Source organism: Cydia amplana, chromosome 2, assembly GCF_948474715.1.
Source record: "Cydia amplana chromosome 2, ilCydAmpl1.1, whole genome shotgun sequence".
NCBI classification, from domain to species: domain Eukaryota; kingdom Metazoa; phylum Arthropoda; class Insecta; order Lepidoptera; family Tortricidae; genus Cydia; species Cydia amplana.
Genome location: NC_086070.1, coordinates 373,711 through 384,972, shown reverse-complemented (window position 1 = coordinate 384,972; position 11,262 = coordinate 373,711). Strand labels below are relative to the sequence as shown.

General features: G+C 38.8%; 1 protein-coding gene across 1 annotated transcript; it reads left to right on the top strand.

Annotated features, from left to right (window-relative positions):
* Positions 1 to 2,156: 2,156 nt before the first annotated feature.
* Positions 2,157 to 10,915, top strand: LOC134662084 (synaptic vesicle 2-related protein-like). Its single transcript, XM_063518354.1, has 11 exons — positions 2,157 to 2,281; positions 4,459 to 4,620; positions 4,857 to 5,019; positions 7,435 to 7,556; positions 8,145 to 8,377; positions 8,639 to 8,790; positions 9,054 to 9,195; positions 9,721 to 9,831; positions 10,159 to 10,325; positions 10,510 to 10,637; positions 10,822 to 10,915. The coding sequence occupies exons 1-11, from the start codon at positions 2,170 to 2,172 to the stop codon at positions 10,872 to 10,874; spliced, it is 1,545 nt and encodes a 514-aa protein (XP_063374424.1). The 5' UTR covers positions 2,157 to 2,169; the 3' UTR covers positions 10,875 to 10,915.
* Positions 10,916 to 11,262: the final 347 nt, after the last annotated feature.

The window sequence follows — 11,262 nt, the reverse complement described above, 5'->3', positions numbered from 1 at the left end:
AATGAAATGACCAACGTAGCACACTTGTATCATAATGTAATGTACCATAAATACCATAATCCATCGCACGCTCCTAAATTGTAATTATTATTGTTTGTTTCTAAAAAATCCCCTGTCGATGTCGGAGACCAAGTTTACAGTGCGACATGAAAGAATAGAAATTAAATTAAATGGAACTAAACAATTTCCATACAAAATTGTTGCCATGTTTAAGCATTTTACGTCAAAAATGTGACAGTTACGAAGAAAGTGGCGCCCTCAACTATTTTCTGTCGCACTATAATTTAGGTCTCTTTACTCACTGATGTTATTTCGATGCGGTGCTGCGTCATTTTTAATTCACATAATTAGGAAAGAGATGCAAATATCGCAAGCCGATAACAAACCACGAAGTGAATGGGATGGGGAGGGGTAAGATAATCGGCGACCAATATCGACTGGTAGCGACATTTTGACATGATATCTTTAATTTATACAATAAGGTAGATGTAAGGTTTAGTCATTAAAGATTTATTAAGGTACATTTGTTTGTTTTTTTAGAAATTAATACAAAGTATCATATGTACGCACGGTTAAAGAATTTGATTTTTGTACCATTTCATAGACACAGTGACAAGGTGCTAAATGGTACGAAAGCTAGAACTAGAAATAGATATATGTCCAAGCCAACTTTTATGTCATTTCAGAATGTCGTTTTAATGCTAAAGATAGAAGATAGATAATGAAGAGACATTATTGTTTTTATTGGTTTGGAAAGCATGGCAGGAAAAGATTAAACTGGTTATCGCTATTATTAGATCATAATCTGAATGTCACGTGTATACTAATTACATATAAAGATATACTAATTACATGTCATCTAGTGGACTTCTACCTACGGTATCTACGCGGTACTACGCTTCTACTACGGTACTACGGCGTGTATGCACAAATGCTTTTTTGGGGAATACACTAAAGACTTGTCTTGACAACTATAAGGTAGGGTTTTAAAGATGTGTGCACGACCCTTTAAATGACAAATAAAAGTACGGGAGTAGAAAAATAATAAGTTATTATTACATTTTTCACACCACCTACTCGGAAAAGAGCTTTTTTTCCCTGCTAGGAGGGATCAAAGTGGCACCTTTCTGTTCTATTTTTTTTTTTTTGCATATTATTCATCCTCATAGTTGACGGTATCAAAATTATTTCGTCTTGGGCGTTAACACTTGAATCCCTCATTACGCTCAGGACTCTACTTTAGAATCCATCGCTTCATTCAGGATTCAATGTACGCCCTTGACGGAAATATATCATTTTGATCCCTTGTAACACAAACTACTATTGTTCTTTTAATCAAATTTTATCTTCTAATGTTTTTGACATGAATGTGTGCTTTTACGAAAGAAATTATCATATATACAAAACATGAGATAACATGAGTAAGTAAGGTATATTTTTTGGGAATATCATGTGGGGCGCTTACATGATAGCAATAGCAATATTATCTTTGAGTATTGCCGTAATGTTTGTTACAGGCACTGTATGCCTGTCAAATGTCAACGGCCAGGCTTGCCTGCTAACGCTCGGCTGTTTAATGTAAATGACCGAGCGTTAGCAAAGATCTCCGTTTCAGCTTGGGCAAACATGCTACCTATCGTATGTCCGGAGGAGAACTCTGTTGGTATTTTTGAACGGATTCTCATGAAATTTGGATAATTAAACATGGTTTTTGTCTGGCAATTTACATTTAGGATTTTTTTGTTAATGGCGGAGTCTACAGCTCACAGAGCTACTAGTACCTAAATACCAAGGAATGAGAATAATTCCCATAATAATATAATATCGATACAAGTCTCAATTATGACACACCGTATTTTTCAGCATTGTATGGACACTGTACAGCCTCGAACACAAGTTTTTACGCTCTCAGAGTTACAGTTGACTAATCGCTCGCCGACCTTCTCTGTAATGCACTTTATTGTCTACGAACTAAGGCAGAAATTGATAAGAACTCGACGGATTCTAAATCTTGCATTTTTAAGATAGCGCGACCTCGTGATCTTAGCGGCGCATTAAAGATCAGTACAACATCTGAAACTTAGCTGTGTGGACTTGTTATATTATGTAAATAATAATAACTAATAATACCTACTCGTAAATTTGTAGGTATATTAGTAATAGAACAAAATGGTGGTGAATAAAAGCTATAGTGATAGTGACGGTGATTTGGAAATGAGTGCAAATCATAGTAAAGTGGATAAAGCGTCTTATGGGTATGAAGAAGCTTTGGATTTAGCAGGTAATAATATTAAAAAAAAAACCTTAATAGGGTTCCGTGCCTCAGAAGGGAAAAAAGGGGTCCTTAATAGCTAGGATCACATGTGTGTTTGTCTGTCCCTCCGTCTGTAAGGGGCACAACAGGTTACAGCCAATTTGCTCCGAAACTATTGGATCGATTGACTTTAAATTGGGTAGTTACACATAATCAGTGTAATCACTTATTACCCGAAGATGAAGGGCAACTACGGAACCCTACACTGAGCATGGACCGTCATGCTCTTGACCGGATTGTTTATGTTTACTAACGATATGATATAGGTACCTATACTTACAACAGTTGCAACTTTTCCTTTTGCCTTAAGGAAAATCAGAAAACTAGTTTCGGGTGTCCGAGGTTGCACATAGGTAGGTAAGGAATAAGCCAATTAGAACGTACATTTTGACATCAAAAAGATATCTAAATGATGACATTTAATTATCACTAGCGACCCGCCCCGGCTTCGCACGGGTTAACAAATTATATATAAACCTTCATCTTGAATCACTCTATCTATTAAAAAAAAACGACCAAGTGCGCGTCGGACTCGCGTTCCAAGGGTTCCGTACCTTAAGTCTGACTCACGCTTGACTGCACATTTCTAATAGGTTTTCCTGTCATCTATAGGTAAAGAACTATTTTATGTATATTTTTCAAAATTTTAGACCCAATAGTTTCGGAGACAGGGGGGGGGGAGGGAATGGTCATTTTTTACCTATTTTCTTGAATAACTGCTAAACTATTTATCCTAAAATAATAAAAAAATATATATTAGAGATTCTTACAATGAGCTCTTTCATTTGATATGTAACATGATATAGTTTGAAAAACATTATTTTTTAATTTTCTCATTTACCCCCCAAAAACGGCCCCCATATTTAAAATTCATTTATGTACGTTACACGTCCATCTTTGGGTTACAAATTTACATATGTGTGCCAAATTTCAATTAACTTAATTGGTCTAGTAGTTTCGGAGAAAATAGGCTGTGACAGACGGACGGACAGACAGACAGACAGACGCACGAGTGATCCTATTAGGGTTCCGTTTTTTCCTTTTGAGGTACGGAACCCTAAAAACTGCATCAAAATCCGTTGCGTAGTTTTAAAGATCTAAGCATACATACAGACAGACGGACAGGGAAGCGTTTTATACTAGTGGTTGTTCATAAATTACGTCATCTATTCCCCCTATTTAAAAAGACGTAATTTATGAATAACCCCATGTAGTGATTCGCGCGTTCATTTTGGTGTCAAAATGACATCATTTAGATAGCAGCTATTGTATTAGATTTCATTTACTGTAACAACCCATTATCATACTTAACCTTTATCACGCCAGTTAACCGTGTCGCCGATAGTTCGTTAACTAATGAACCTGATGATTAGAAAAACAATACTTATTAGCAAACCAATTATCTACACGTCATCATCATCATCATCATCCTCTACACGTATAATACCTAGTTATAAAAATGCATTTCTATTCTATATATTTCCGATGAATAGAATAATAGTTAGGGCAAAGGTTACCAAATGGCGGACCGCGGTCCGCATCCGAACCGCCGACCTATTTTAATTTTTTACTTATTCGATAAACTCAAGGAGAAACGGACCGCGGTGGTAATTTTATTTTAAGAAGCGGGCCCCTGAAGAAACTTATTGGTGACCCCTGAGTTAGAGTCACGCGAACCGAGCCGCCGCGATACAATCGAAGTTAACGTTCTCATTTTAAAACGACATTCTGAAATAACATGATAAAATTATTAATAATTATTCACTTTATTTATCTTTCCCGACAAATGTCGACCGTACCGTCCTACAGAATATATTTCCGATAGTTGTTCGTCATCATTACTTCGTCCGAAATTGCACAGGCAAAACCCTCGGTTTCTCCGAAGAGGTCCCCGAATCGTAACCAGTTCACCGACGCGAGCAGACCGGTGCACATCGGGTCCCGTGAGGGCCTTGTAGAACCGCCCGTGAAGCACCTTACTCTCCCATGCCGCCATGCGATCCGCAGTACTTAGTAATTATTATTATTATTCAGAGCCCACTGTGTCCCACTGCTGGGCAAAGGCCTCCCCCCTCTTTTTCCACTCGTCTCTGTTTAGTGTTATATCTGGCAAGCAATGAATGAAGCAATGTTTCCATCACTAGGTAACGGCAATTACAACAAGCTGCTGCTGTCAGCATGCTTCCTGGTCATCACGGCCATGGGCATCGACATCTTCGGGCTGGGCATCATAGTCGCCGCCGCCACCTGCGACTTGGGGCTGACGCTGCAGCAGATCGGCATCTTGTCTTCCATGCCTTTTGCTGGTAAGTTGAGGTATCGTGTGGTAACCACACAGGCATCGTGTGAGCCGCCGACTGTGAACTGCGCCTTAAGTAGATCGCTATCCTCTTCCTCTTTGCCATTTGCTGGCGAGATGAGGGTTGCGGACCCAATGAGCGACGCTTCATCTCATTGCTGCCCTGGACACTGGATGCCTTGGTCACTTTGTCTTTCGTAATAATTGAATCTATCCCAATTTATAATTATTAATTATTTCCAGGTATCATCGTAATGTCATACCCGTGGGGCTACCTGTCGGACACGCGAGGCCGCAAGCTGGTGCTGCAGGTGGCCATGGTGGGCAGCTTCGTAAGCGCGGCGCTCAGCAGCCTGGCGCCCAGCTGGCAGCTGCTGGCCGCGCTCAGGTTCATCAGCTCAGCCCTGTGAGTGCTCCTTATTAATCCTATCAGGCTGATGCCTGATAGGATTAATAGGGAGCACTCACAGGGCACGATGATTCGTTATGTCGTCTGTGACCGTACGTACCGTAGATTTTGTGGGTAAATAGTTATCTATAGTTATAGATAGGTACTTACTGTCTTTGCGTGATCGAGAAACCATGACACGATCTTTTTCTACAAATCGATAAATAGATTATTAGATATCCTCGACTGTAAGAACTCATTGATTTTTAAGAACCATCCGTGAATTGTATACGTTTCGCGATTATATGTCACCTTCAAAACAATAACATTACTATGTAGTAATGACATCATTGTCTATTTAATAAGATGTGACTGCAACTGCAAATAACAATATAAGTAAAACACTGGGTATTATACTTAGTACTTAAAACATGCGCCTTTGACTTTCATAATGAAATGAATACCTAGCATATTAGTGACAGAATATTTCATTTACAATGAGTTTGTTTTTACGATTCTTTTTTGTTTCAAGATTATTAAAGTACTTGAAGGTTCCTCATTATTAAAATGATGTGATGCCATTTTGGTGACCTTTAAAGTTACCTTACTTATTTACAATCTTGTTATTAAATTCGTAATGTAATATGTCATACCATTTCCTAATGTATACAGAATTATTGCAGATATTAAAATGTGCCTATTTATAAATAGTAGTTTATGCAACAGTGATATAATAAGGGTTCTTAAAATTCAAGGGTCGATGTTACAAAACGAGACGTAGTCGAGTTTTGTAAAAAAAGACCCGAGAATTTTAAGAACCAATTATGAGCTGTTGCATACATTACTTTTTCTATGACAGCTGCAGCAAAAAAAAAAGAGTTATTATTAAAAAAAAAGAGTTATTATTTAAAAAAAATTGAGTTATTGTTTAAAAAAAAAAGAGTTATTATTGTAAATGAAAACATACCTCTTTCAATCAAGATGATCGGAACTTGTATCTTTAAAAAAAATAAAGCAGTTGTATTATACTCATAAGATGACTGCTAGCAGTCATCTTATGAGCCTATAGACAAATCATTCAAATGACATTGCTTTAGATATCACTGTCAGTCATTTAATTGACACATTTAAGTGCTGGAGTAGAAAATAGTAGTTTATGCAACAGTGATATAATAAGGGTTCTTAAAATTCAAGGGTCGATGTTACAAAACGAGACGTAGTCGAGTTTTGTAAAAAAAGACCCGAGAATTTTAAGAACCAATTATGAGCTGTTGCATACATTACTTTTTCTATGACAGCTGCAGCAAAAAAAAAAGAGTTATTATTAAAAAAAAAGAGTTATTATTTAAAAAAAATTGAGTTATTGTTTAAAAAAAAAAGAGTTATTATTGTAAATGAAAACATACCTCTTTCAATCAAGATGATCGGAACTTGTATCTTTAAAAAAAATAAAGCAGTTGTATTATACTCATAAGATGACTGCTAGCAGTCATCTTATGAGCCTATAGACAAATCATTCAAATGACATTGCTTTAGATATCACTGTCAGTCATTTAATTGACACATTTAAGTGCTGGAGTAGAAAATAGTAGTTTATGCAACAGTGATATAATAAGGGTTCTTAAAATTCAAGGGTCGAAGTTACAAAACGAGACGTAGTCGAGTTTTGTAAAAAAAGACCCGAGAATTTTAAGAACCAATTATGAGCTGTTGCATACATTACTTTTTCTATGACAGCTGCAGCAAAAAAAAAAAAAAAAAAAAAGAGTTATTATTAAAAAAAAAGAGTTATTATTTAAAAAAAATTGAGTTATTATTTAAAAAAAAAAGAGTTATTATTGTAAATGAAAACATACCTCTTTCAATCAAGATGATCGGAACTTGTATCTTTAAAAAAAATAAAGCAGTTGTATTATACTCATAAGATGACTGCTAGCAGTCATCTTATGAGCCTATAGACAAAGCATTCAAATGACATTGCTTTAGATATCACTGTCAGTCATTTAATTGACACATTTAAGTGCTGGAGTAGAAAAAATAATTAAGTGTACCGCGAACAAAGTTTTGTGCGATACACTAATAATCTGCATAGGTATACTTAATGTTTTAGAAAGAAAACTAAGACACAAAATACAATTACCGTGTATACCTACCTAAATCTCGTACGGCAGTGGAAACCAGCGTTTACACGCCAAAATATTTACTAAGGTATAATCAATCTGTAATTTTTTCTAATATTTATTCTGTAAATTTTTCTAATGTCAATTGCATTCTAGGAGCCCAAGTCACAGGCATAGCCTAGTTTGGGATCCACCTGTGTCCATGTGTCTGTAAGATCGTCTTCTTTTGTCAATAAAAAATATTCTAAAAAAAAAATTATTCTATTCTATTCAATCAATACAAACGAATAAAATATTTTGTACTACTGTGCAGGTCGAGCGCAGCGGAATCCGCGACGTACGCTCTGCTCGGCGAATGTTGCAGCGCACGCGTGCGGGCGCGGTACATGCTGCTCATGACCAGCGCGCTCATGCTCACGCCCACGCTCTACTACAGTAATTACCTCCACAAACGTCACCGATAATCGCGTGCGATTTGCGATACATTGCGGCATTTCATCTATCGATTGAATTCGTTTCTCCTACTTAGATGGCAATTATATAAAATCGCATGCCATGTTAAGCGTGTCCGCTATGAACCCTCGACGTACGCTCTGCAGGCGAATGTCGTAGTCTGCTAAAACATGCTACTTAATCGTGTTATGACCAATCGAATGAAAAATTAATAATAATTAGGGTAGAAGGATAGCCTCATTGATAGTAGGTACATAATTGAACCTCTAGGACCTCTACAGATAAATTGGAATTCAGAACCGGATATATTGGAAATGTGTCAGATGCTAGTTGTTCTATCCGAAAGAAATCTGTTACCGTGGACCTTCCGGCTTTGACCGCAGATGCATTCAAACATGTGTTGTGCCTTCATGACTAGCGGGGTGAGACAGTTGGCAGCTGCCAAATATCATGAAGATGTAGCTCCACGAATGTTTATATTTTCACCACGTCGTGCGTCGTTTCCCCTAGTACAAATTCGCACATAGCCAATAGATATTTCTACTATGTACCTAAACTATGTTTCCACAGTATGGGCATACCTGATAATGAAGCTGGACTTCTCGTACCCGTTCCTGTGGCTGGAGTTCCGGCCCTGGCGGCTGCTGGCGCTGGTGATGGCGCTGCCGCTGGGGCTGGGCGCTGCGGCGCTGTGGAGCTTCGGCGAGAGCCCCAAGTTCCTACTCAATGTGGGGAGGAGCAGCGAGGCGGTGGACGCGCTCGCCAGGATGTATAGAGTCAATGGCGGGAAGGGGGTGTTTCCGGTAAGTTCATAGAGTAAAACCAAGATATATCAAAATTTCATTGAAGTTTAAAATAAAACTTGCAGGTCTGCGCTATAAAAATCGCTGCATAGTTATCTTGGTCTATGATCCTAACAGATCAGAAACCAATCTCAATCTTTATTTCTGACGACAGAAGTCACAGAATTGGTGCCACTATTGAAACTATTAGCTTATCAAACACTTCATTTACTAGTGATTCATTAAGTATAGAACCTAAAGTTTTTTATTTGTTGTAAGTAGGTAAAAGAGGTGTACCTAGAGGAAGGGAACAAGGAGGAAGTGGGCGTGTTCTCGCTCCGGTCGCTGTGGACGCAGATCGCGCCCCTCTTCCAGCCGCCGCTGCTGGCCAGGACCCTGCTGCTGTTCTATCTGACCTTCGTCGTCTATATCGCGTAGGTTTATTGCAAGCACTATGTGTGTAGGTATATTATGTGTCGAATGCTAACAAAATCTGACATATTATTCTCACTTTATATTGAACTCTAATTTACATATTCTTGTGGAAGTTTTAAAGGCGGCACCACGAGTAAGACATCTCTCACAGGGGTGTTCTAAAGTCTCTTAGTTAGGGACCTAACTAAAATTCTTGAAATGAAAACCATAATAGAGCACCTACAAATAATTGACCCTTAAATAATTATTGTCTTAAATCCAGGAACAACAGTTTCGCGATCATCCTGCCGACGATCTTCAACGTGTTCTTCGCGTCGTATGCGACCAGCGACGCCGGCGCCGGGTTCTGCGATGTTTTCGCCGAGCCCGAACAGGAGAACTCTACTGTCGACCAAGATGCCGACGTAAGAACCGTTGTCACACTGGGGAACATTGAGAATTAGGGTCGGGGATTGACGGGTTTTCATGAAATGTTTTTTCTATCCAAGCAAAAATGGCCATACGCATTCAAATCTTTAGGGATATACGTGTCGGTTGCAGTTTTATCGTTTATTGTGTCATGCGTCACTCTCATAAAAACATACTTGTTGGAAAATGTAGAAAGCGGCGGCGATAATGACAAAAGATACCTAGCGTTACATTATTGAAAATGAAAATGAAAATAAAAAAATCGTTTATTGGTCACAGTCATTATTGTGTCATAAATTGAGAAAGAGTTGGGACCTCCTAGCTCCTAGTAAGTATATCAATACTTGTGACAGGAGACCCCGCTCTTCCAGCAGCAAGTTAAGGGTATACAAACCAATGGAATACTCGTTAATTATGTAGGTACAGAAAGTAATACATTAAAACATATAATTAGACTATTACATAAGACATTCAGACGAGTAAATATGCTCGGGTTTCATGATATGTTTCTGTTGTTTCAGCCAGTGTGCGCGAACTCGATAAACGACAACACGATCTGGGCAGGCTGCGCCCACGGCCTCTCGTTCTTCGTGCTCAACGCGCTCATCTCCCAGTGCGCTGGGAAACGAAAGGTTTGCTGCGTTCACTCTAATCTGCATATGATTCTTGTTGTTCAGTCCGCCATCAAATATATCCTACCAAACTGCGCCAGTAAGGAAAATTGAATCAGATGCTGTCGCTGGATAAAAGATAAAATAATTACTCGTCGTTGTTAGTAAACGCGTATTTAAAACTCATGCACACCCAGAAAACGTTCCAGAAAGTCAAGGATACTGGGAGGCAAAACCAGCTCCGACGTGTAGTTTTGGTCTGCATCCAATAACGTATTATTTATTTCACCAATGTTTAAAACTTTTAGGAGAACTAAAGACAAATTAGAACCTGATTGTTTGTTGCAGTTGTTGACGATCGTGATCCTGGTGATAGCTGCAGCAGCAGCCATCGGGATCGAGCTGACGGGCGAGCCACTTTCAGGTCTGGTGCTGTTCTACGTGTTCCTCACCACCGCCATGGTCTTTGGCGTCATCTCCTCGTACTTCGTGACGCTGTACCCAACATCCTACAGGTAGGTTTTTCTTTTTTCCAAAACGTTGTGGTATATATATTTAGCAGACTACATATGTACTGCTGAATACAAAATTAATATGTAAAATTGTAACTTGCAAAATAAAATGGCCGCTGATGAGGTTCATAAGTATTTATGTTTAGACCCAGATTTCCTGATACAAGTAGAAAACTATATTTTGTAGGGGAATGGTGGCGTGCCTGGGCATGATGGTGGCACGGCTGAGCGCCTTCAGCGGCACCAACGTCGTCAGCGGCGCCATGGCGCAGCACTGCTCCGCCGCTTTGTACGGTGCTTCTGGACTTGTTCTTAGTAAGCTGTTTTGATTACTTCTGCATCTTAACCTTTCTTCATATCTTATTCACGATGGTGGCACGGTCCTATCTGTAATCCAGCGGAGCAAAGGGGGCATGCTGTTGGTTGAGTCCTCGTCGACGTCTCCGCTCGTGTCCACCTCAGCGGAGAAGCAGCCTTGATGTGTTGTTGTTGGTTGCAGCTGGAGCTGTCGCCGCCGCACTGCTGCCGGCCGACAGTCTGCAGGCAGGGTGAAGTTTTTGTTGCTCCGGATCCTCCCATCTACCAAGAATTTATTTACTTCTCGAACATGACATCGTAAGCACATTCGGCATTTAGGTTCAGCTCTACAAAACCGCGGCTCCGCTAAACTCACTAACGTAATAACATCGACAATAACTTAAGTTGTTTTCATAGTTTGTAAGTGAATTGATTGTGAATGTGATATCTAAAATAATTAAAAAAATTAATACCTAAGTAATATTAATTATATAATAGAAAAACATAAATAAAATACTTATTAAAATATAATTTATTACGCTTATTACTATCACAACAGCTTTGTACATTACATATATATACATAACGACATAATATTATCTACCTCCACTGTAAAAAATATGCGCTAGCGGCGCATTAGTCA